General features: G+C 38.8%; 1 protein-coding gene across 1 annotated transcript in view; it reads left to right on the forward strand.

Moving 5' to 3' along the window:
* Window positions 1-21,762, forward strand: part of SORL1 (sortilin related receptor 1) — a 198,660-nt gene that overhangs the window by 82,542 nt on the left and 94,356 nt on the right. The window contains exons 12-15 of the mRNA XM_074215297.1: window positions 7,269-7,357; window positions 14,337-14,515; window positions 16,011-16,197; window positions 18,484-18,612. Coding sequence (XP_074071398.1) covers window positions 7,269-7,357; window positions 14,337-14,515; window positions 16,011-16,197; window positions 18,484-18,612 — 584 coding nt within the window. The remainder of the gene's footprint in view (window positions 1-7,268; window positions 7,358-14,336; window positions 14,516-16,010; window positions 16,198-18,483; window positions 18,613-21,762) is intronic.

Here is a 21,762-nt window from a genome sequence, read left to right on the forward strand (position 1 = left end):
CTTGTATTCTTACCTTGGGGTCTGTCTAAATATGGTGAAACATAGAAGAAAACAACCTAGTTCCTGGTCCTAAGAGAAATTTGGCCATCTAAGAGAGCCAGCCCTGACCCAGATCACATAAAACAGCTTTACCCTGAAGTAATAAGAGGTTACTATCTCAGTATTTGTGGCCTAAGAGGGAGGAAAATGCATTGTGTCTTGGAAGGGTTGGACCCACTAGAAGTTTGAGAAGGTTTCAAGAAAAAGGTGGGCTTGTTTGCAGACCTGCTTTATTATTATTAAATTAAAAAATTGAGTCAGTACTAACTGTGTATATTAATCTAGGAAAGAAAGCCTTAGTCCCATTTGATTACCTTTTAACCTTGACATCAATCAGTCCATCAACAAGAATTTATTAAACATTTACTCTGATAGTTGCAGGGGATGAGATATGGTTGCAAAGAATGAAACAATCCATCCTGTTAATGGAGAGACAAAAAGTATGTATAAAAATATGTAGAATAGAAAGTTAACACACATATACATTTATGCCCATGCACACACATATTCACACACTATAATTAAATACAGTGTACTTTGGGTGGGGGGTGGAGGATAATAACCCTTATGATGATCTGGAAGTTTGTGCTGCAGATAGTTTTTAGTTTGCAACTAAAGGAAGAGAGGTAAGGAAGGGATACAATGAATGACCATGAAGGCACAGACGGGAGATGGATGGAGAAGAAAAGAGAGGACAACAATTTGACTGGATTGTAGAGCACAGTAAGGTCCTATGATTCTAGAAAGGTGGGAAGGGGCCATGTTGGGTAGGGCTCTCAGGAAAAAACATAGGAGGGTATATTTTATCCCAGAGTTGATCAGTAGGAAACCTCTGGGTTGGTTAAGTCAGGGAGTCATAGGACCAGATTTTCATGTACTTTGGCAGGTGTGTTTAGGGTAGATTTGAGGCAGGGAGTCCAGGTAGAAGGTTATTGAAATAATCAGCCAGAGGTGAGGAGCTGAACTATGATGATAGTGAGAGAAGTGATTTGCCAACTTACTGGAGAGGTGAAGTGAGGGAGCGGAGAGTCCATATTGAAGTTTGAACCTCAGACACTTGAAGGATCATTTTTGTTTTGTAAGAAATAAGGAAGAGCAGGAGGGTGGTGCAGTGATAGAGCACTAGCCCTGGAGTTGGGAGGACCTGAGTTCAAATCTTATCTCAGACATGTGCTACTAGCTACATTAGCTGTGTGGCCTGGGGTTAGTCATTTAACTCCTTTACCCCACACGAAAAAAGGAAAGAAGCAAGGAGGTTTGGGGAAAATGTCATGACCTCATTTTAAAAATTATATTCAGTATAAAATGTCTCTAGGATTTTCAGTTTGAAAACCTCAGTAGACCCAGTAGGTGATATAAGCTTGAAGTTCAGGGGAGAGACAGGGGCTGGATATATAGATCTGGGAGTCATCAGCAAAGAGATGATAGCTAACTCCATGAGAGGTTATGAGATTATCTAAAGAGGGATTTTATGGGGAAGAGAACAAGGTCTAGACCAGTACCTTGTGGAACTACATAGCTAGGAATCATGATACAGGGGTAATAGAAAGAGTCCAGACACAGAAGTAGGAGAAGAGGCCTTATTTTACTACTTTCTAGTTGTGGGATCTTTGGCAAATTAATTACTCTTTAAGAATTTAAGTGATTTCATCTACATAAGGGGGATAAAAGTACTTGTACTTCTTATATCATAGGTTTTATGGGGGGGGGGAATGCACTTTTCCAAACCTTATAGTGCTCTATAAATGAGAGTTTATTATTATTATTTATTATTATTATTCCTTGGTATTTCCATTCACTTTGGGACACAAATGCTGATACGTATATGTAAGGCAAACAAGAAGAGAGAATAGCATAGAAATGTGTTATTATTTCACCCTTTGTTCTCTGGAAGTTGTCCTTACTCTAGGGCCTTCACAGCAAAAAAATCCAGGAGGGTCCCATTGTCCCCTTTGTCCTTTCTTCACTCTAAGACTCTCTTCTTTCATTATATATATTTTTCCTTCTCCCTTCCCTCCCTTCCTATCCCAGGGATTTTGTTTTTACCTTATAATGTTTATTCAATTTAATTCAACATTAACCAATGCCTTCTTTGCACTAGTTACTGAGATTTAAAGACAGAAAGTATTCTCTATTCTCAAAATGTTCACTGAGGCATACAGAGTAGACTCATACTATTTGACTCTTGTCATTGTCCCTGCATAAATTATGATTTAAATGTAAAGTTGGGAAAAAGTGAGACTAAGAAGAAATATATGGAAAAATATGGTTGAGTAAGAAGCAATAATAGGAAAAGCCAACTTATCATGAACACATTTTTTTTAGGTTTTTTTTTTTTTGCAAGGCAAATGGGGTTAAGTGGCTTGCCCAAGGCCACACAGCTAGGTAATTATTAAGTGTCTGAGACCAGATTTGAACCCAGGTACTCCTGACTCCGAGGCCAGTGCTTTATCCACTACGCCACCTAGCTGCCCCCATGAGCACTTTCTTAAAGAAAAGATTCATGAACATGGTGAACATCAAATTATATTTTAAAGAATGAAATTGATTATATTTTAATAGGAAAAGTATTGTTATTGATGTTAGTTATCCCCACATCAGCAATTTGTGTATAGTCAGATGAGTAGGGAAAAAATGTGACACATAGTTGAACTGTTTAAACAAATAATTGGAAATGGAAAAGGGAAAATGGACAACAAATGACATTGAAATTGTCTGTAATTTTATCCTCATGTTTAATATAAATTAATTACTTTGACAAGAAGACTGAAATATCTCAGAAAGTGCCATAGTTGGCAAAGATTGGACTTATTTGTCAAATGGAGATAGATTGCTGCTGAAAACAATTCTTGACTTAGAATATAAACTAGTTTGTAAAATCTTATGAAGAAAGATGATGGATGATCATGAGAAATATTTCATAAAGAAGAGAGAAGCAGTGGAGGGTAAAACCAGTTTAAAGAAAACTTGGCAGAATATTCAGCAAAGTCATCTGAGGGCAGTTATGGATGAAAAAGAAAGAACTGCAAACAGAAAAAAGATGAAAAAGATTACTCAGACTTTTTTTCATCAAGGACAGTGGAACCATTACACTTGACTATCACACTGCAGTGCCAGATGGGATTATAAAGGAAGTAAAAATTACACTAATGAGAACAAGCATGAGAAGGGAAGGTAGATTGGATCAAGTATTCATAGAGGAAATCTGTGCTAGTAGTAGTAGTAGTAGTAGAATGGTAAGGACTTTGAGGGTTCAATAAATAAGGTATTTGAAGAACAAGAAAATACCAAAGAAATGAAAAAATAACTTTACTATGAAAAAAACAACAGAGAGTTAGGTATGTATGACTACTCTTCCGCTGTTGGTTCTTGTCCTTTGTTATGACAATGACATCACTGTGTTAGAGACAAGTCACAGGTTGTGCGACTGTGGCTGATTAGACCAATATGAGCTTGAAATGTTCTACCACAGGTTGGATGCAAATAGTCTGTGTGTGAACCCCTAGGGTGGGTACTCTAAACTTTTAAACTTATGTATTCATATTTCCATTGAGCTACTTCAATTCTGCTCTTCTCATAGAGCGCAGCACCCCCTCTGATGAGGGCACATCATGCTGGGTGGGCCTGTGCCAGTACAATTAATTCCAAAGTTCTTAAGAGAGACCTTCAGGGTGTTCCAGGGTGTTTCTGATCCTACAGTGAGTTCTCTGTGAAATAGTCTTCTTGGCAAGTATACACCTGGCATTTGAACAACGTGTCCATCTCATTGTAGTTGCACTCTCTGTAGTAATGTTTGAATGTGATAGGACCTCAGTGTCTGTTGTCTTCTCCTGCCAGGTGAACTTCAGAATCTTCCTAAGACAATTTAAATGGAAGTGATTCAGTTTCCTGGCATGGCACTGGTAGATGGTCCAGATTTCATAGGCATACCCCAATGAGGTCAGCACAATGACTCTGTAGACCTTCAGTCTGTTAGTCAGTCTAATAGCTTTTCTTCCCACACTCTCTTCTGGAATCTCCCAAATACTGAACTAGCTCTGGCAATGTGTGTGTGTCTACCTCATTGTCAACGTACTTCCCTGGAAAGAACTCCACCAAGGTACAAAAATCTTTATGAGAATGATCTGTACATGAGTTTAAGGAATCTTCAATAAGGGTATTAATAGGGGATCTTTCACAAGCAATATTAATAATGAACCACATTTTACTATTTCACAATTAACTGAAAGATGTAGAGAATATAAGATTTCATTTTGTTTATTATTTGCTGATTGTCCTGCTTTGCTCCCCTCAAAGGAAAAAGTCTTTGATTTATACAAAGTGCTGCCTTTTAGGTTCTTTTATTACATATGCCTTTTCCACATCAAAATCAGGGAAGACTTCTTTGTTATGTAACATAAGCAACCCTATCCAAGGGCCCTCTGATTATAACTATCAGGTAAGGTATAAAGCAGAGAGAGCTCTGCTTGTTGAAAATGCTCAGCAGTAATGAAGGTGATGTGAGGGAGGATCCAGATTGAAAAATTGGGGAGATATTCCAGATGTTATAAATAATGTTGTGTTTATTGCATTGAGACTTGGACCAGTACAGAGCCTATGGGAGAATTTTATCATCATTCCAAAGAGTGTCATTGGCATGACATTTACACAGAAAAACCTAGATATGTCAATTCAAGTCAACAAACATGTCTTTAGGGGCAGCTAGGTGGCTCAGTGGATAGAGCAACAGTCCTGGGGTCAGGAGGACCTGAGTTTAAATCCGGCCTCAGACACTTAATAATTACCTAGCTGTGTGGCCTTGGGCAAGCCATTTAACCCCATTACCTTACAGAAACCTAAAAAAAAAACAAAACAAACCCAAAACAAACCAAACCAAACATGTCTTTAGGATCTACTATATATCCTAAACCGATAAGTGCTGTACTGGGGGTAACAAACCAACCTATCCAGATTCATAATCAGTGAGGGAGACATGTCAGTAGCTATGTACAAACAGGAGATACATACAGGATAACTGAGAAAGTCTTGTAGATGGTGATTCTTGAAGGAAACTGGGGAGTTGAGGCAGAGAGAACCCCTGGGGGCACAGCTGGTGAAAATGCTTGGAGTTGGGCAGTGAGATAACTGTAAGGAAGCCAGCTCCACTGAATCACACAGTATATGGAGGTGACTGGGGAGACTACAGAGAGGAAGGGGTCAGATAAAGGAGGGGCTAAAAAATCAAACAAAGGAGATTATTATACTAATCTTCCAGTTAATCAGGAGCTACTAGAGCCTGATGAATAAGAGAATGACATATGGTCAGACTTGTGCTTTAGGAAGATGGACAGGTGTTGGGAAGAGACTAGAGGTAGGGAGACCAACCAGCAGGCTATTGCAGTAGTTTAAAGATGAAGTTAGGAGGCCTGCCCCAGTGTGCTCTGTCAGAGGTGAGGAGACATAATGTGAGAGAACAAAAGTAGACTTGATGCCATTAGATTTATTTGTGGTGGAAGCTGTGCTAAGTCACCAGCCTCACTTTGTCCTCTGGAGCCATCTGGGTTCAGTGGCCAGATATGAATCAGGATGACTGGAGATGGCACTGGATGCAGTGGGAGTCCTTGGCCTTTTAAAATTAGGGCTTTCCTGGGAGACCACATGTGCTGATTAAGGTTAGGTAAGAGAGAGATGAAATAGTAAGGTCAAGAATGAGCACTGAAAAAAAAAATTAAGCTGAGAGGGTAAGCCCCCTCCCCCATTTCTTAGGGATTGAGGCTGCCAGGAAGAAAAGAAACAAAAAACCTCTTTTGCATAGTCCAAAAGGAGAAAAAAAAATCATTCTGGGAAGGGAAGAACCTCCCGGGTTGTGACCAAAACAGAAACAATTGCCATTTACATTCACTTTGAACCAGTGGGATTCAGAGACTTGGTCAGTATTTAGATATTGACCAAAGTGTGTGTGTGTGTGTGTGTGTGTGTGTGTGTGTGTGTGTGTGTGTGGCAGGGTGGGGGGGACCTGGACAGATGGATCATAGAGAAAGTAAAAGAGTCAAGAGTAATACTTAGATCTCAAACCTGTGTGACTGATAGTATGGTTGTGCCCTTGACATTAATAGGAAAATGAAGAAGATGGGAGGATTTTGGGAAAAGATAATGAGTTCAGTCTGGACATATTGAGCTTAGGATATCTAGTTTGAGATGTCCAGTAGGCAGTTGGAGGTACAAGACTGAACATCATGAAAGAGGTTAGGACTGGGAAAAATAAATCTGAGAATCATATACAAAGGGATAATAATCGAATCTATGTGAACTGATGAGCTCGCTAGGTGAGATCAAATACTGGTAGAAAAGAAGAGGGTCCAGTGAGACACTCATGGTTAATCAGTATGATCTTGGATTGATGATTTAGCAAAGGAGACTAAAAAAGGAGAATTCAGACAGGCAGGAGAACCATGAGTGAAAACCTTGAGAAAAGAAATTATAAAAATGAAGAGAGTAATTGATGGTGTCAAAAACAGAAGAGAGATTGAGAAGGATGAGTATTGGCCATTAGATTTTGCATTTAGATTACAGATAACTTTGGGGAGCCTGAGGAATGAGGTCAGAAGTCAGATTGCAGTGAGAAGAAAGGCAGTAGGAGGCAGTGATTGTGAAAAGCCTTTTCAAAGAGGTTGACCACAAAAAGGACAGAGGATGATAGTTTTCAGAATGATTGGATCAAGTGAAGATTGTTTGAGGTTGAGTGAAACATGGACGGGTTTGTAGGCAGTAGGAAATCATATAGTAGACAGATATTGAAGATAGTTATTTTTCAAATGAGGAAGTTGCTCAGTTTAGTAGCAGTTTCAGCTGAAGTTCTTCAGGTCGCCTTTCAGATTAATTATAGAATTTGTATAGAATTCTGAGTTTTGGAGCTAGGTTTATGTAGTGCTAAGAGAAGATATGGTGCTAGATTTGCCTCTTATTAGCTGCAACTCTGGCAAGTCACAAGCAGTCTAGTCCTCAGTTTTTTCATCTGTAAAAAGTGGACTAACAATATCTTCCCTATTTGACACAATTGTTGGGAGAATCAAATGATAACCATGTGATAATGCATATATTCATTCATTCATAATATACTTGCTTATTATGTACACTATATCAAACTTAAATTCCTTTTTATATCTTGAATCTAGTAGTTATTTTAAAAACACAATATTTTTAGCCTTCTATTGACAGAATGGAATGACCTATTGACTTTTTCTTCTCAGGCCCTTTCTGGACCTCATTACTATACTTGGGGTGATCATGGAGGTATTCTTCTGGCCATTGCTCAGGGGATGGAAACCAATCAGCTGAAGTAAGCTAAGTTTTTTTCTTTTTTTTTCTCTATTGTGAACAATGAATCATTTTCTCAGAATATAAGTTGGTGAGCATCAAGAGAAAAGAAACACCCATTTCAAGGCTTTAGTCTGACATCTAATATTGACTGTGTGAATTGTGGTGGGTCATTTATATTACTTTTCTTCCATTCTCTTTTCTGTGAAATGACTTCATAGTGTTGTTTGGAAGATTAAATGAGTTAATGGATATGATTTTTTTTTTTTGATAGTTCCTTTCTTCCTTCCCTCCCCCCCTTGTTTCACAACATTTAGCACCTGGTAGATAATACTGTGGTTTGTGACTTACAGGTGAGGAAATTGAGGTCCAGGACTTTGCTTAAGGTCAAAAGGGTAGGATGAGTAAAAGAGGTAGATTTAGAACACAGGTCTTCTGACTCAACATAGGCACTATCCCCTTTTTAAATGCTAATTTCTGTGATGTGATGATTTCAATATATTTTTAAAAATTCATTTTAGTTTGACATTTATAAGCTACCTACTATTTGCACAGCAAATGTACAGTAATTCTTGAATAGCTTATCTGTGACTTAACTCTTGGGACTGTTAAGGATGGCTCTATTCTGATTTTTAGATTTGTTCAGAAATTACTGCTTTGCAGTACATGAGGTTTGTAATAACAGTGATGATGGTAATAAAGATACTAACAACAGCTTCTGTTCCTAGTGACTTAAGATTTGCAGAGTACTTTGTTGCCAATAGTCCTGTGAAATAGGTAGCTCAAGAGTTATTACTTCATTTTACAGATGATGAAGCTAAGACTCTGAGAAGTTGAATGACCGCTTCATGGTCATAAAGGTAGTGTTAAAGGTGGGATTTGAATATTGATCTTCTGATTTGCACAAAAAGTACTATTTTATTATCACCTTGCCTCTCATTGTTCCTATTTAAACATTTTGATCCCAAGGATTTTTTCTCTTCTGTCAGGGAATGTAATTCTGGGTTACCTTTGCTATCTAATTATCTAAAGGGTGTGTTTGTGTGTGTGTGTGTGTGTGTGTGTGTGTGTGTATGTATGTGTATGTGCACACACACGCGCACATGCACACAGTAAGGATGCAAAATCATTTTACAACTTCTTGAAGTTAGACACCATTAGATAAATAATTGTGTTTTCAAAAACAAACAAAACCCCAAACAATGTCCCAAATTGTAATTTCTCCCAGATGTAAATGGTAATCTCTTGCTTGATATTATTTAAACCAAATCTTCCCTCTTTTTATTGTGAAATGCTGATATTTAAATTAAAAAAGGAAGGCTTAGGGGATATATACATGTATACATGCATGTATGTGTTTATAATATTTATGTTTTTTCATATATCTGCATGTATATATGACTATATGAAACACATAAATATATATTTGAAATGTGGAACATACATAATATTTGTGTATACACACATAGAAATAGATATATGAAAATAATAACTGTCTTCAAGTATTTGAGTGACTGTCATATGGGAACAGGGATTAGGGCAGATCTGCTTGGCCTCAGAAGAAAGAACAAGGAGCAATGAGTGAAAAGTCCACATGGGTAGATTCAGGCTTGATGGTCAAAAGGAAAAACATCACCACAGTGAGAACTATTCAACCCTGGAATGGGCTGCCTTGGAAGTAGAAGGTTCTCCTTCTCTGGGGGCCTTTAAACAAAGGTTCAATGATCACTTCTCAGGAATGTCATTGGTGGGGATTTTTTTTTTTTAGGTGTGTGAGGTCTCTTTAGGCCTCTGAGGTCTCTTGCAGTTCTAAGATTTCGGATGTCCAAATCATGAACTTTTTACTTCAGTAACCTAGAGGCTAGACAAGACCCTGATAGGTGTGTCTGATAGGAGTGACTTTAGGCTTCATTCCAAAGTGGAATCTCTTTTGGTCTCCTTAAAGTTTGAGATGAGGAGCAGGATGCCCCAGGCATGGCAGTAAGGGAGATATTTGGGCTCTGAGTTCAACGCCTGCCCCCTTGACCAGGGGTCAGCTTTCATGAGCTAGAACCACCACATGAGGTGCTGGGGGTGTACTGCTAGCAAAGCCCTTCCCATCTCTTTAGAAGAATTCTTTTTGGTAAGTCATAAATATCATTATCAAGTATATCTTTATGTTGAAGGCAGACTCTCTGAGAAGAAATGTAAGTTGTTCTCATCTCTCAAGATCAGGCTGGTAAATCAGATCTTGACCTGTGAATCATCCGTTGTGATCTTTTCTTTTTATATTCTGAGTGCTAAAGCATTCTTCCTGCCTCCTATCCCCAGGAACTGTGCTTGTGGACAGAGCACAGAGTGCTAATTAAACTTGAACCACATCTCCAGTCAGCTATTTGAAATGAAAGAGGAAATGAATCATCAATATAGGATTCTTTATTTTTTGCTAAAGACACAAAAAGTACCAGTTGTTCTATTACCTATTCCTAGATCCAGTAATGAGACATTGAAACAATTGATCACATTAAAAAAATTAAATCAAAATAAATTCAGCTTATTCTTGTTTGACTATGTATTATATATGTTAGAAACTCGGACTATCTGAAATGTTCATTTTAATCTTTCTTTATTTTCCATCAAGTTTTTGACCAGAGATGCTACTGTTAGAAGGTTGAAGACCCCAGATAACTTGCTGTTGCCAATATAATAGCAACTAGGACAAGGGTTTTACTACAAGGAAATAAACCTGATAACTTTTCTCACTGTGAAGTAGCCTTCTGATAATAGCTAAGTGCTGGGTTTGCAAAAAATAGAAGAGGTTCTAGCCTCTGGCCCTGAGAGTTGACTAATTCAGTGACAAATCCTTTAGGAAAACATACTTCCTGTAACATTTTAGAGAACAGATATTCTTTGAACAAAGAAGGATGAAAAATTTAACAAAGGAAAAATGATTCACAAAGAAGATAACCTTAAAAATGAAATTCTGGTAATGCAGTTTTTCTAACTATCTCCAATGAAGAAGGAAACATCTAGGAGGTTTTTCAAGCAGATTAGGTAGATGATTGTTTCTTGGTTATATTAAGTGGTTTTTTGGTTCAGGTATTGTTTGGACTTAAAGGTTTCATCTCTTAAATTTCTTTTATTCTAAGCTTTGGTGATCTCTTTCTCTCTCTTTCTCTTTTGGTTTTTGCAAGGCAATGGGGTTAAGTGACTTGCCCAAAGTCACACAGTTAGGTAATTATTAAGTGTCTGAGTTCAGATTTGAACTCAGGTCCTCCTGATTCCAGGGCCAGTGTTCTATCCACTATGCCACCTAGCTGCCCCTAGTGATGTCTTTGGGGTTTGTTGTTCTCTGTTGTTCCTTGGGAAGTCAAGTCAAGAAACAGAATTGATGAATTGCTGTAGGTCTTGCAGGTCTCTCCCCATTCTGTTTTCCAAATTCACTAACCCATGTTTTTTCAACCAGCCTTCTCATGTTAGAGTTTTGAAATTCTTTATCTTGACCACTTTCTTCTCAATATTGACTTGAGAGATGATGAATTTGTGCCATTAAATTAGCAAGCTCTGTATACTTTTCTATTTTTTTTTCTTATTTAACAAACCCTTAAACTATCTCTCTATAACTTTTACCCATTGATCCTAACAAAAACAAGTCATCCTTCCAACTAACAGGCTTACAGATACTTGAAGATAGCTATCATGTTCCCCTATATTCTTTTCCAAATTCAATAACCCAGGTTTTTTCAACCAGCATTCTTATATCAGAGTTTTGAGGTTCATTGTCTTGACCACCTTCTTTTGAACATTCTTCATTTTGTTAATATCCATCTCTAAAATATAATGCTCAGAGGTAAGTGCAATTTTTCAGATGTGGTCTGACAAGGACAGAGTAAAATGGAACTATCATCCCCCTTTTTAGGGGGTGTTGCATTGATGAACTGTTGTAGGTCTTGTAGGTCTTTCCCCTATACTGTTTTCCAAATTCACCTTAGATTATTAAGTAGCTTTGTTGACGACATGTTTTCTTCTGACTCATTACAAACTTTCTAATGAAGTCCACTAATACTCTAGGTCCTTTTCACACTAGCAATTGTAGAACCATGTCTCACACTGTTCCCAAACTTGGAAGGTTGCTTTTTCTTGAATCCATGCATAAGACTTGAACTTCATTAGGAATAAATTTAATACCCATCATTTTGTCCTATTGAGGTCTTTTTGTGTCTCTGCTGTTCATTATATACTATCCTCTTTCCCCTTCTTTGGGATAGTTAGAAAAATTGCATTAACAATTTCATTTAACAAGAATTCTTGTTATTTGCCATTTTGAGACTGTTTATAAATGTAAGACTTGCTAAAAAAATGAAATAAAATGAAGATTTGCTGAAGTGAAAAACCCCCCCAACAATTTCATTTAAAAGGTCACCTTCTCCTTTGTGAACCATTTTCCTTTATTAAATTTTCTAGTTGGGCTGCTAGATGGCGCAGTGGATAAAGCACCGGCCCTGGAGTCAGGAGTACCTGGGTTCAAATCTCAGACACTTAATAATTACCTAGCTGTTTGACCTTGGGCAAGCCACTTAACCCCATTTGCCTTGCAAACAAAACAAAACAAAAATTTTCCAGTCCTCTCTGCTGGAAAAATATCTGTTCCCTAAACTTTTGGAAGCATGTTTTCCTAAAGGATTTATTTGTCAATAACCTAGCCAATTCTCAAGGTCAGAAACTAGGACCTCTTCTATTTTTATATCCCCAATTTAGCATGATGCCCTCCTCTGATTATTACCACATTTTTGATCTTGGACAAGTCATTTCAACTTGGGCCTCAGTTGCTTTATCTGTAAAATGAGAGGGTTGGATTAGGTAGTTCCTTTTAGCTCTGAATCTGTGATCCCTAAGTTTGGTATTTATATTTGACTGGATGTTTTCTCAGGTATTCTTTTGGAATCTCATTTGCTACTCAGTCTAAAGGTGATGTGGCCATGTTCTTCCAAGGTTGTTAGCTTCCATTTCATTAAGTGATCCCATTGTTCATCTGAATCAGTAACAGATAGAATATCCATTTATATTAAGTTTTGTAAATCTCCCTTTATTACTTCCTTTACTATCTGTAGTTGTTCCAGGCACTCCCCCCCCTTTTTTTGAGAAATTCTTGAAAATAGTTTTCTTTTAAATGAGCAGTTTTGTTTGCAGCAACAGGCCTGTGCTTGACCGTGTATTTGCTTGTTAGCCTCATTAGCACATTATTGGTTGGGCCCTTCTGGTACCTCCTGGGAAATGAAATGTTTCATCTCTTGAGGTTAGCTAGAGATGGAAGAACTTATAAATAGAAATAATTAGGCAATGTGCAAAAGACTGGATTTCCAGCATTATCACAAAGCACACAGACGCTGCTCATCATTTCTACCGAGCAAGACAGCTTCATTAGATTGGTATGTTTGTGAATGCATGTGAAGCCTTTACAAAAACCACAGGCAAGGGAGGGGATTGGAGAGGTCAGCTCATCCTGCCTGTCATGAAGACCTTGAAGGAAGGCATTTTTTCAGCTTCCTTCTACTGGGGCCTAATGATCCTCACCATTATTAGGTTCTTTAGGATAAAGCTAAATCCTCCCCATTATGGGGTGTTTTTTATACATATATATGTGTATATATATGTATATACATATATATATATATATACACGGATAAAAATCAAAGCACAATAGAAAGTACTGTTTTGAGTGAATCTGAAATGATTTCAATATATGTTTTATATATATAATTTTAAAATTGAATACAATATATAAATTTTTAAAATGCAGTAGATTATAAATATATAAAATATATATTTCTTATGGTCCTATTATATCAGTGTTTGTGCTCAGTGCTTGAGGGACCCAAACATTGTGTTAGGTGCTGGAGATACAAAGATGAAAATCAAACTATTCCAGTACTTAAGAAATTTATAGTATATGCACATATAAATATATAAAAAATAAATACAAGGTAGTTTCCATGGGGGAGACATCAGCATCTGAGTCTTCCTCACATGAACTGTAATGTAGCCATGCTTCTCACCATCTTATACTTGTGAGCTTGATTTTTCTTGAACCTAAATAAAAGACTTTTAAACTTTAATAAATATTAATGTTATACCTGTTATTCCAATATGCAGAGGTTTGTTTGTTTTTGATACTGCATATGATTATTCAATATATGGTCCTCCCATTTTCTCTTTCATCGGGGTCATTTGTAAAACTGTATCATCAGAATTTCATTTTACATATTGCATCATCTTCTGTGGTCCCTTGACTGGGTCCTGGGGGGTCAGGAAAGACCTCATATGGCAGTGGCGTTTGAGCCTAGCTTTGAAGAAAACTAGATATTCCAGGAGCACAGTGGAATGCATTCTGGTTTTGGTGGGGTTGGAGAGGGTCGTGGAGTTGAGATATGGAATGTTGTGTATGCATTGAGAGTCAGAAGGCCAGTTGGCTGGATCATGGGGTGTGTGACGAGGAGCAATGCATAATAAACCAGGAAAGGCAGCCTGGAACCAGGCTGTTAAAGCTTTAATGCCAAACAAAGGAATTTGTCTTCGGAGCGCACATTCTGGGGGTGGATGAATAAGACCTGTCCAGCAAAGCAATAGGATACAAAGCAAAATGTTAAAAGGATAAAAGGACAGTTAAGCTGATTGACTATAAGAAATCTGAGGAGGGAAAGATATTTTCACTTGGGATATAACAGTAAAGATTTTATTCTGAAGAACTAAGCCTAAAATCTCAAATACATATGAAAAATGAAGACAGGCTGTATTTTGTATGTAATTTGAGATAAAAAAAAAAGATTGCAGTAGGACCCTAGGTCCCTCCTAAGCTCAGTGGGGAACTAAACCTCCAGGTAATTTTTCACAAGGACAAAATTTAATATTGTTATAATAAGTAAACAAAACTTTGCTTTGTCATTTTGTCTTGGCTGCCTTCCCTGAGGCTGTTTAGTACATGAAATTTTACCTAATGAATTTCCTTGTTTTTGTTTGGGTAGGTACAGTACCAATGAAGGGGAGACCTGGAAAACATTCAGCTTCTCAGAGAAACCTGTATTTGTGTATGGACTTCTCACTGAACCTGGAGAAAAGAGCACTATATTCACCATTTTTGGGTCATACAAAGAGAATGGGCACAGTTGGCTGATCCTGCAGATTAACACAACAGATGTACTGGGTGAGTGAATCTTCATGGGAGTTATCATCTGCTACCACCAGCTTGGTAATCATTATTTCATGGGTCAGTCAACACTTATTGAGTGCCTGCTGTATACAGAACCCCAAACCAGACTCTCTAAAGAGCTCCAGAAGAAGGAAACTATCCTTACCTTCTAGGGACTTATTGACTGATTGGAGAAGGTGATCACAGGTGTGAATAACAAAACAAAATATCAGAAATCTGCGGAAAAAAACAAATGCAGATTAAGGCTTCTATGAAGAGGCAATAAGGAAATTCTAGTGGTGAATGAAGCATGCATCTGTGTTAGTCCTGCAGTTTCTGTCTCTCTCTTACCTCCTTCTTAGGGAGCATAAGATGCTTTCCAAATAGGGAAAGTAAGTGCTGTGTTCCCATGACATCCCTGTGTCATTGAGATTCCATTCTACTGCTCTATGAATCAAGGTGAAGGGAATTGTTCCTAAATCAGATTATCTTCCATGAGTCCAACTTCTATATGACTTTAAGATTTGCCAAGGGCCTTGACATTGGTGTGTGTGTATAAGTGAATAGGAGATTTATATCATGGACATGAAAAGGTATCAGTTTAGGGGAAATTGGGGGAGAGAGAGAGAGAGAGAGAAAGCACTAATAGCTGGAGGGATCTGGGAATGCCTCACAAAGGCAGTGCCCCCAGTGCTGTCTTGATCTGAGCAGGGGTGTGCTGGTAAGTGTTTTAACACCCAGCTCTCTGAGAGGGGTGGAGGGATGGAAATGTACATATCAAGCACTTTTACATTTAATCTGCATTATTTAAATTTTTCTCAAATCTAGTAAATTCACAAAATGACAAAGGAAGCTCTGATTTGTAGCCCTTGACAACTCCTGAGGATCAATGCTCATTGCAAATTTAACAATTGGCTCTCTAGAGCCAGTAAGAGCTGGCTGCAGCCCAGCCTGGAATCTGAGAGCAGAGATGAGGAGGGACCTGGGGAATGCCTTTGTGAATAGATGGAGGCAGGAAGTGTAATGTTGAATTTAGGAATCAGATTATAAACTGGTTTGTCTCAAACATGGAACGCATGAAGCAGAGTGGCATTGACCATGGGGCAGCCATATTGTGAGGGTCTTGAGTGCTACAACAAAGAATATATTTTTCTCTCCTAGGGACAGTGTGCAGGCTCTAAAGGTTTTTTTTGAGTGGGGTAGCCACGTGGTAGAGGCAAGGTGACTATTGAGGAGGCCATTATGCTTGTTTACATGAAAGGTCTATATAGGGTTTTGTGAGAGGAGAGGAAAAATCAGAGAAAAGATATTGTAGTAGTAGGATTGACATGATTGACTGATTGGAAATAGGGATATGGGAGGGAGGAGAAGGAATGAAAGATGACTTCTAGGTAACTACAAAATGGGACAGGGTTGGGGGGGAAGTTGATGAATAATTAGGTAATGAAGGGCATTTCATGTTGGTGGCTTAATGCTACAGATTTTGTTCTTTTTTTCTCGTCCCCATCAGGGGTTCCTTGCACCGAGAATGACTATAAGCTCTGGTCACCATCTGATGAACGGGGTAATGAATGTTTGCTGGGACACAAGACTGTCTTCAAACGGAGGACTCCACATGCAACATGCTTCAATGGAGAAGATTTTGATAGGCCGGTGGTGGTGTCCAACTGTTCCTGTACAAGGGAGGACTATGAATGGTAAATGCCAGCAGATGTAGAAGAGCAGAAGGCTTTGGGATATACTGCCCTGATACCAATGAGCTAAATGGGGAAGAAAGTACCCATTTTGGGTCAGTTTTTTTTTCACTAGGAACTCTCTTGTTATGATGATAAAGAACTTCAAGTCTTAGAATCAGGAAACCTTGAATTTAAATCTTAATCTCTGATTCTTTCCAGCTACATGACCATTTTACAGATAAGGAAACCAAAACTCAGGAGAGATGAAATTATTTAGGATGTGTTTGAGTTGATATTCTAGGCCAGATGTCCCAGTCTCAAAACCAGTGCTCTTCTCATTGCATTAATCTGCTTTTCTGTGAATCTTGATGCTCGACAGACTGGAAATCTGCTTCTGAAAAACAAATATATTTCAGCTTCTGAGTTCATTTTGGGGAATGACTGACTCTTGAGAAGTCTTCAGATACTCAATAGGTGTGAATAAATTGGTGAGCATTGCTTAGAATGAGGAAGAAAGCTAAGATGTAATAGCTTTACATATAAATGATTTCTTAGTCATTCGGGCAGTGCACACATGCACATGTATAACACACACACACACACACACACACACACACACACACACACACACACACATACCGCTGCTGCCACCACCAGCACCACTGCTACCTCCACCTCCACTGCCACCACTCAAGAAACAGTTAATTCTGAGAACAGATATCTATTGGAGGAGCTTAGTAATAAAAGTCAGAATAGAGCATTCCCTCCAAAACTTGAGCAACATCCCCTAAAGAAATATACGTGCTATTAGTCAGTTAGATGGGCATGTATAGAAACCATGCTTGAGGGGTGCATGTGTAGTAGATATAATAATAATAACTAACATTTAAGTAGTATCTACCCTGGGCTAGGCAGTGTGCTAAGCAGTTTACAAATATTTTCTCATTTTGATCCTCACAACAACCTTGGGAGGGAGGGAGGTGCTCTTATTATCTCCATTTACAGTTGGGAGAACTAAGATGGTGGTTAAAGGACTTATCTAAGATCACCCAGCTAGCAAGTATCTGAGGTCAGATTTGACCTCAGATCTTCCTAACTGAAGGCCCAACATGGCACCCATTGCCCTACTTAGCTGCCAACTCTTACTGCTAATGCTGCTCATTCATTGATATTTTCTAGTGATGCCATTGCACTGTCCTAACTGGGTATGTTATCAGTTACTGGGCATAATTATTCATTTCCCTGTCGGTCTCAATGTGCCTCCTTGGAATCATGGTATGCTGGCTTTTGGTTGCTCCTGGGTGTGGTAATTTCTGCCAGGTGTGGGTTGCTCTCTGTACCAGTCTCTGGGCTTCATCTGTCCAGAACCAACCACTTTCTGGTCATCTTAGGTGTAGTGTGCCACCCTGGATAGTGATGAGTGCCTCCTTGTGGCCATCACACTCAACTGAGAAAACCCAGTAGTGTTCCCCTTCCAAGGAAAAGTTCATTCTTTTCTGCCACTAAGCCTAGAGATCTAAGCTCCCTTTTTAAACAACTATTTCATTTTAGGTTAGACACTTTCATCATCTTCTCTGGCTTAGCATACAGCCAGAATGAAGCCAGAACCAGAATTAAGTTCACATGCCCACATATTTGTCTTCCACCTCTATCAAGCCCATATTCCAGCCTTTTTTAGATATATATCTGACAGCAAGAAATCTCCTTTGCTTGGTTCTGTCTTTTTGGGCAGCAGAGAAACTAAGGTTTCTCCTTGGATATCTAAAAAACACACAGGGAAACTGTTGAGATAGGTAGATTTAATAAGGATAAATGAAAATTTTCTGTCAGTGTACTTTTATGGGGAAATTCCCTTTGACTCACAGAATTTTAGGACTAAAAGAGACTTTAAAGATCATCTAGTCTAACAACTACTTCCATTTACAGATGAAGAAAATGAGAACTTGAGAGTACTCTGCTATCACAGACAGATCCATGTTTGGGGATCCCCCAGCCTGCCCTCAGAATATTAGAGCTGGAAATGATCTCGGTAGCTATTTAGTCCATTAAAGGGCCAAGGTCATCTATCTTGTCTGTGGCATGTTGGGGACCAGAGGCCTAATGAGGTCTATGGAGGTTCATTCATTCTCATTTAATAGGTGAATATTTGAGTGCCTGCAGAGCTGGGGACCTGAGGCCTATGGAAGTTCATTTATTTATTCAGTGTATTTTTGAGTCCACTCAAGTGATCTTTGTACAACATTACCATATGAAGCAAAAGGATGGGTTTCCTAATCTGTCTTTCCCACCTCTTTGTCTCTTTTTCAGTGATTTTGGTTTCAAGATGAGTGAAGATCTGTCCTTAGAAGTTTGTGTTCCTGATCCTGAGTTTGCCAGTAAACCCTTCTCCCCTCCTGTGCCTTGTCCCGTGGGTTCTACTTATAGGAAGACAAGAGGGTATGTATGTCCAATGAGAGTTCTTCTAGCATCATGTCAGGAGGAGTATGCTGTTCTGTTATCATAGATAGACCCATGTTTGGGGATACCCCGACCTGTCCCCAGAATATTAGAATTGGAAGTAGTCTCAGTAGCCATTCAGTTCAGTCCATACCTGAAGAATCATGGAGAATCAATAATGCAGCATCCTGTCCACTTGGCATCCAGCCTTTAATTGAAGATTTCCAATGAGAGAGAACTGGCTTCCTTTCAAGGCAGCCTATTCTACTTTTGTGTAGTTCTGATTGTTAGGAAAGTTTTCTTCCTCTAGATAGCAAACCTGTGGTTGTTTCTTTTTAACTTCTACTGGTTCTTTCCCCTTGGGCCAAACAGAACTAGGTTTATCCTCATTCAATTTTTCAAATACTTAAAAGATAGCTACTAAGATAATGTAGTAGCTAGAGCTTAGGACCTGGTGTAAGGAAAATATGAGTTCAAGTCAAACTAAATCAAAACCTTAGATATTAGCAGTGTGATTCTGAACAAGTCACTTCTGTTTGTTTCAGTTTCTTCATCTCTAAAATGGGGGTGATGATAACACCTATCTCTGAGGGTTATTGTGATGACAAAAACTTATTGTTTGTAAAATGAGTAGATCTTAAAGCTTTATATTAATGCTAATTATTTTAATATTATTATCTTCTCTCTTCATCCCACCAAGTTTTCTCAACTAAGTATTTCCAGTTTATTTATTTTGCTCATTGTTGGACTTTCTCTAAAATATTGATCACTTTCTTAAAAAATGGTCCCCCATATCTGGATTATGGTACTTTAGATGTGGCTTTCTTGGTTTTGCTGTTATCATACTTGACAACTTCTAAATCTTTTTTTTGGTCAACCTGCTGTCTAGTTTTGCCTCCCCCAATCTTCTCCTGGGGAAGCTGGTTCTTTGAATCCAGCTGTAAGATTCCACATTTACCCTTAGTGGATTTTATCTTACTGAAGTCATCTCAGGGCTCTAGCCTGTAAAGTCTTTTTGGCTCTTGATGCTCATCTGTTTTTAGGTTCCTTCCAGCTTTGTGCCGTCTGAAGTCTTAATGTGCATGTTTATGCCTTTGTTCAGGTCATGGATAAAGACAGCCTGGGGGCAGCCTTAACCTGGGGACATCCAGTGGGGACTTCATTGCCAGTGGGCATGAAAGCATTTAGTGAGTCCCCCACTTGGAGTCCAGGCATTTGACTAGTCCCAGATCCAATCATCCTGTAGTCAACATGTCCACATCATCACTTTTCTTTCCAGAATCACATGAGAGGCTTTCTCAGGTATTTATAGGTAAACTAGATAGGTATAAATTCCATCCAAAGTGGAAATAAGGTGACTCAGACCTGACCTGTTCTTGAGGAAGTCAGATGGGACATCTTCTAGTTGGAGCTTTCCTTCTTAGGGGCTCACTAACCAACTCTTTAATTACTGACCTTGAATTTTGCTGGGAATCAGTCAGACCTCAGTTTTATAGTTTGCAGACTCCAGTCTTTTTTGCTTTTTTCTCTCCCATCAGAACATTTGCCCTCCCACACTGTGTCAGTGCCTTTCCTGTTCTCCCTCATCCTTCAGATATCCCATTGGTTCAGTAATCTCATCTGCCAGTTCTTTTCAGTGCCTGAGGATATATAGCCCATTATCCTCCTGTGATATTATTATCTCCTTTTTCTTCCTCCTCCCTCCCTCCCTGCCAAGTTTTCTCTTCTTGGTTAGATAGTCCTAGTTTTTTTAAACTGATTTTCCTATAGCCCAGACTTATGGCTGTTTGTGATTTTACTTGCCCTCTGCTGGACACTGTTTAGAATATTAATGTCCTTCCTAAACAGAGATGGCAGCATCTGAGCACTGCCCTTTAGAAGTGGTCTGGCCAGGGTACAGTATGGTGGGAGCACTATGAGGAGGCAGTGGTACCACTTACTCTGACTAGGGTATAATAGGACAGAATATATGTCATCTGGTGACTTGAGTTCCTCCTGGGCAGCTGGATATTTTCTTATTCTTGCCTGAATTATCTTGGCTGGCAACTCCTTGTGAGTCATTTCTGCTATTTCCAGTGCTCAGAACATTCTTAGTAGAGAAGACCAAAGCAAAATAGGTGCTCCACAGCCCTTGTCAGACATCATCCCACTCTTGGCCTGTCTCTGAGCCTCTTCCTTTCCCCCGTTCTGCTTAGCAAAAAGGTCTCCCTTTGCAGCCCTTTTTTCCCTTCCTCACTGGCTCTGCCTATTCTGAGATCTAGTGTTATTGATATTATTTTCCAGGACTGTATTGTGCTTTTATATTTTATCTACATTTCATCCTCTTGCTTCCATTTTTCATCCATATCTTTTTTTTTTTAGGTTTTTTTGCAAGGCAAATGGGCTTAAGTGGCTTGCCCAAGGCCACACAGCTAGGTAATTATTAAGTGTCTGAGACCGGATTTGAACCCAGGGCCGGTGCTTTATCCACTGTGCCACCTAGCCACTCCACATCCATATCTTTTTGAAAAAACCTAAGTTGGTTGTTGGTGTGTTCCATGCGCATCCATGTTGGTCTCTTTAGATAAATCTTTTAATTTTTGGAATTGTTTCCTTTTTACATTACCAGAATTTCATTCTTGAGGGCTTCCTATCTTTTTTTGGGATGACTTATTTTCCTTGTCTGATATTAGTCTATATTTGGGATCCTGCTTGTACTTTGGAACCTGTCTCCAAACCTAGGGTGCAAATTGGACTATGTCTATTCTATCACAAACTCTAGGGGAAGAATTGTCTCTTTGCCCATAGGGTCCTATCAGAGGCAACTAGTGGTACTGTGGGTAAAGCCTCAGATCTTGAATCAGGAAGACAGTTCAAATCTAGATACAGATCCTTATTGGCTCTGTGGCCTTGGGCCAAGGGTTATTGTATTCCTATTGTCTATATTCTAGGGCATCTAAGTAGTACAGTGGATAGAGTACCAAACTTGAAGTCAGGAAGACTCATCTCCCTCAATTCAAATCCAGTCTCAAACACTACCTGTGAGACCCTGAGCAGGTCACTTAACCCTGTTTGCCTCAGTCTCCTCATCTGTAAAATGAGCTGAAGAAGGAAATGGCAAACCACTCCAGTATCTTTGCCAAGAAAACCCTAAATGGGATCATGAAGAGT

Source organism: Macrotis lagotis, chromosome 1, assembly GCF_037893015.1.
Source record: "Macrotis lagotis isolate mMagLag1 chromosome 1, bilby.v1.9.chrom.fasta, whole genome shotgun sequence".
NCBI lineage: Eukaryota > Metazoa > Chordata > Mammalia > Peramelemorphia > Peramelidae > Macrotis > Macrotis lagotis.